The 2,469-nt window shown below is 38.2% G+C and overlaps 1 protein-coding gene across 4 annotated transcripts in view; it reads right to left on the reverse strand.

The window, feature by feature from the left end:
• Nucleotides 1-307: 307 nt before the first annotated feature.
• The window catches only part of DROSHA (drosha ribonuclease III), a 70,525-nt gene continuing 68,363 nt past the window's right edge, over nucleotides 308-2,469 (reverse strand). For 3 of the 4 annotated variants that reach the window (XM_026082350.1, XM_026082351.1, XM_026082348.1), the window contains one exon: nucleotides 311-769. In XM_026082350.1, the coding sequence (XP_025938135.1) occupies nucleotides 639-769 (131 nt within the window). In that variant the 3' untranslated portion in view covers nucleotides 311-638. Of the gene's footprint in view, nucleotides 770-2,469 lie in introns of all 4 variants that reach the window. The other variant, XM_026082352.1, reaches the window with a different exon arrangement.

The raw sequence follows: 2,469 nt of genomic DNA on the forward strand, positions 1-2,469 counted from the left end.
CTTAAAAGACCAAAAATCCAACCTTCCACACACTGTAGTGTCACTCTTCAGGTATGGAATCCTAGTTCCACTGCTTAAAACAAAAGTAATTACTGTGCTAAAGTAATCAATCTACTGACCAGAAATTTATGACTCTGCTTTAGCAGAGTCAAGAAGTACATATAGCTGCAAGACTTGGGTGAGATACATGCTTAAGTGCTCTGCTGAATTAACGTCACAACACTTTCTTCCTCCGTAGCTGAGTTCATGCAATAACTTTGCTGATCGCTGACACAATAGCATTTGGACATAGGAGACATTTGTTAAACAGTTTTTCTTCCTACAGATTTTTGAAATTAATATTTATTTCATACAAGACATTAAAAACAACAAAAATAATCCCACAACTTTTCATAAAAATTAAAAGGACTTAAAAACAAATCTCAGTGGGGAAAAAAAAAACAAAAAACTTTGCAGTTAAAACCAAACTGAAGAAATGTTCTCTATATACACACTTTTTTAAGGAGAGATTATGATTTTGTATTTGATACCAACAGGCACACTTCATTCATCATCCGCAAGAAACTAGGTTAGGTCTCCACAGGCCACAGTCAGAGTTATTAAGTAAGTAAATATGTCTCTGCTTCCGTGCCCTCCTTTTATTTCCTTGCTTCTTCAGTCTCATCTGGCTCTCTCTCTTGATGCTCTCTTTCCCACCTCATTTCTTTCAACTCTTGTCTGTATTTCCGTTCAATGAACCGTTTCTGATGGGCCATCTGGGGAAAGTTATCTGACACAAGGAGAAATATTTTACATTAATAAACAAACAGGTAACACAGAGAAAGCCTCAGCTCTTATTTTACTTTTTAACTTTGATAAGGTTAGGAGTTGGGGGGGGGAATAATGTTATCATCATTTTTACTGATTTATAACAGTCCAGTCTAACAGTGAACCAGGGCTCTGTGTTGTAAGACCTTGGTTTCTAGATGATTTCCATATCTGTTTCTCCTGCTACAAAGCACTGCCAAATAAAATACTCTCAAAAAAAGAAATATAAAATTCTGGTATAGCAACATGGCCAGGTATTACCTGGGTTTTATGTTCTGTTCCCTTAGCAACAAGTGGTTAATACTGAAAAATGAATGTAAGATTACTGTCAATGCTCTGTCAAGGTTTTTCCCCTTGTTCCCACTTCAAAAAGTAGGAGCCACTGGTTCCAAGCACTGTACAGATGTTCCCATTATCACTGTTTTAGACCATGCAAAATCCTACATTATGACAGGGTTCCTAATGGTAAAAGAATAGTGCAGAAGAATGGATTGCAGTAAAATCTGTTCTTGAAGTTATGACTTAGCTACGAACTAGTATGAAGAATTATTTAGCACAATCTAGGAGCGTGCATGAGTGAAGTCTGACTACAAAACAACCTACACAAAGCTGAAGCGATGGAGAAATAGCTAGGGGAGACTGACCATTCTGATTTCAGACATTTGTCCATCTGCTGTTWTCTAGGTACACAAGTTAGCTGAGGCTATAAAATCAGCTTATGTAAGTGATCAGAATTGCTCTCCATTCAGTGCACTGCTGACAGGATACAACACTTTCCGCATGACCAGGGTGCTGTGGACAACTGCTCAGACCTGCACCCTCCAGCCAGTCAGAAACCAAAGAGACGGTAGAGTACGTGGCAGCCTGCAGCTGGTGGTAAATCCTGCTGGGATCACACAGCAGCAGAGTGCTGGGATCAGCACTGGCTACCTATCTGTGTCCGAGATGAACACAAAAGGTTACTATGCTGACCTTTAAAGCCATAAACAAGCCTGGGATTTGTCTTAGCAAAAGACTGCACCTCTCTGTAGTTAGTTACCAAGAGCAAATTCAGCTGAGGCTCCTGAAGGTGGGAGCCCCTTGGCACCAAGAAAGACTGGGGATCTGGGTGAGTTGTTCCCCAGGAGAATTTTCCTTCCCCTTTCTAGTCCCAGGCAGTATAGATTTATTCAGCTGGAGAAGACAGTGCAGAAGTCACCTTATTTGTAGGAGTTTCTATTATAGTAAAGTGACTTTCCACTTCTGTGTTTTACTGGCTGGTGAAATTTGTGCCTTTTATTATATACTACATGAATAAAGGGTTTATCCATCAGTTATTCAGAACTTGGGCACAGAAAGATTTATTTATTTAAAATAGAAAACAATTTAAAGAAAAGCAAATTGTTTTTAAATTGCTGTTGTTTTTAAAACTCCAGTGCTTTGTGTTTAATGGAGTTCTGGGAGATTTTGTTGCTCATGTATGCCATAAAATGAAAATAGTATTTTCAGCACGGTGCCTGTAACATAATTCTTTAAGAATTCTGCTTGGTAGCAACCTGCTTGTTAATAATCCATTTATGATTTGGAGAAGGAAATTTATGTAATAAAATCATCAGAGCTATCAGATGTATAAACGGGTGTATGAAAATGACTTGTTTGAAATTAACTACTCATGCATTTGTT

The sequence above is a fragment of the Apteryx rowi genome, unplaced genomic scaffold, assembly GCF_003343035.1.
Source record: "Apteryx rowi isolate R43461 unplaced genomic scaffold, aptRow1 scaffold_573, whole genome shotgun sequence".
Classification (NCBI taxonomy): domain Eukaryota; kingdom Metazoa; phylum Chordata; class Aves; order Apterygiformes; family Apterygidae; genus Apteryx; species Apteryx rowi.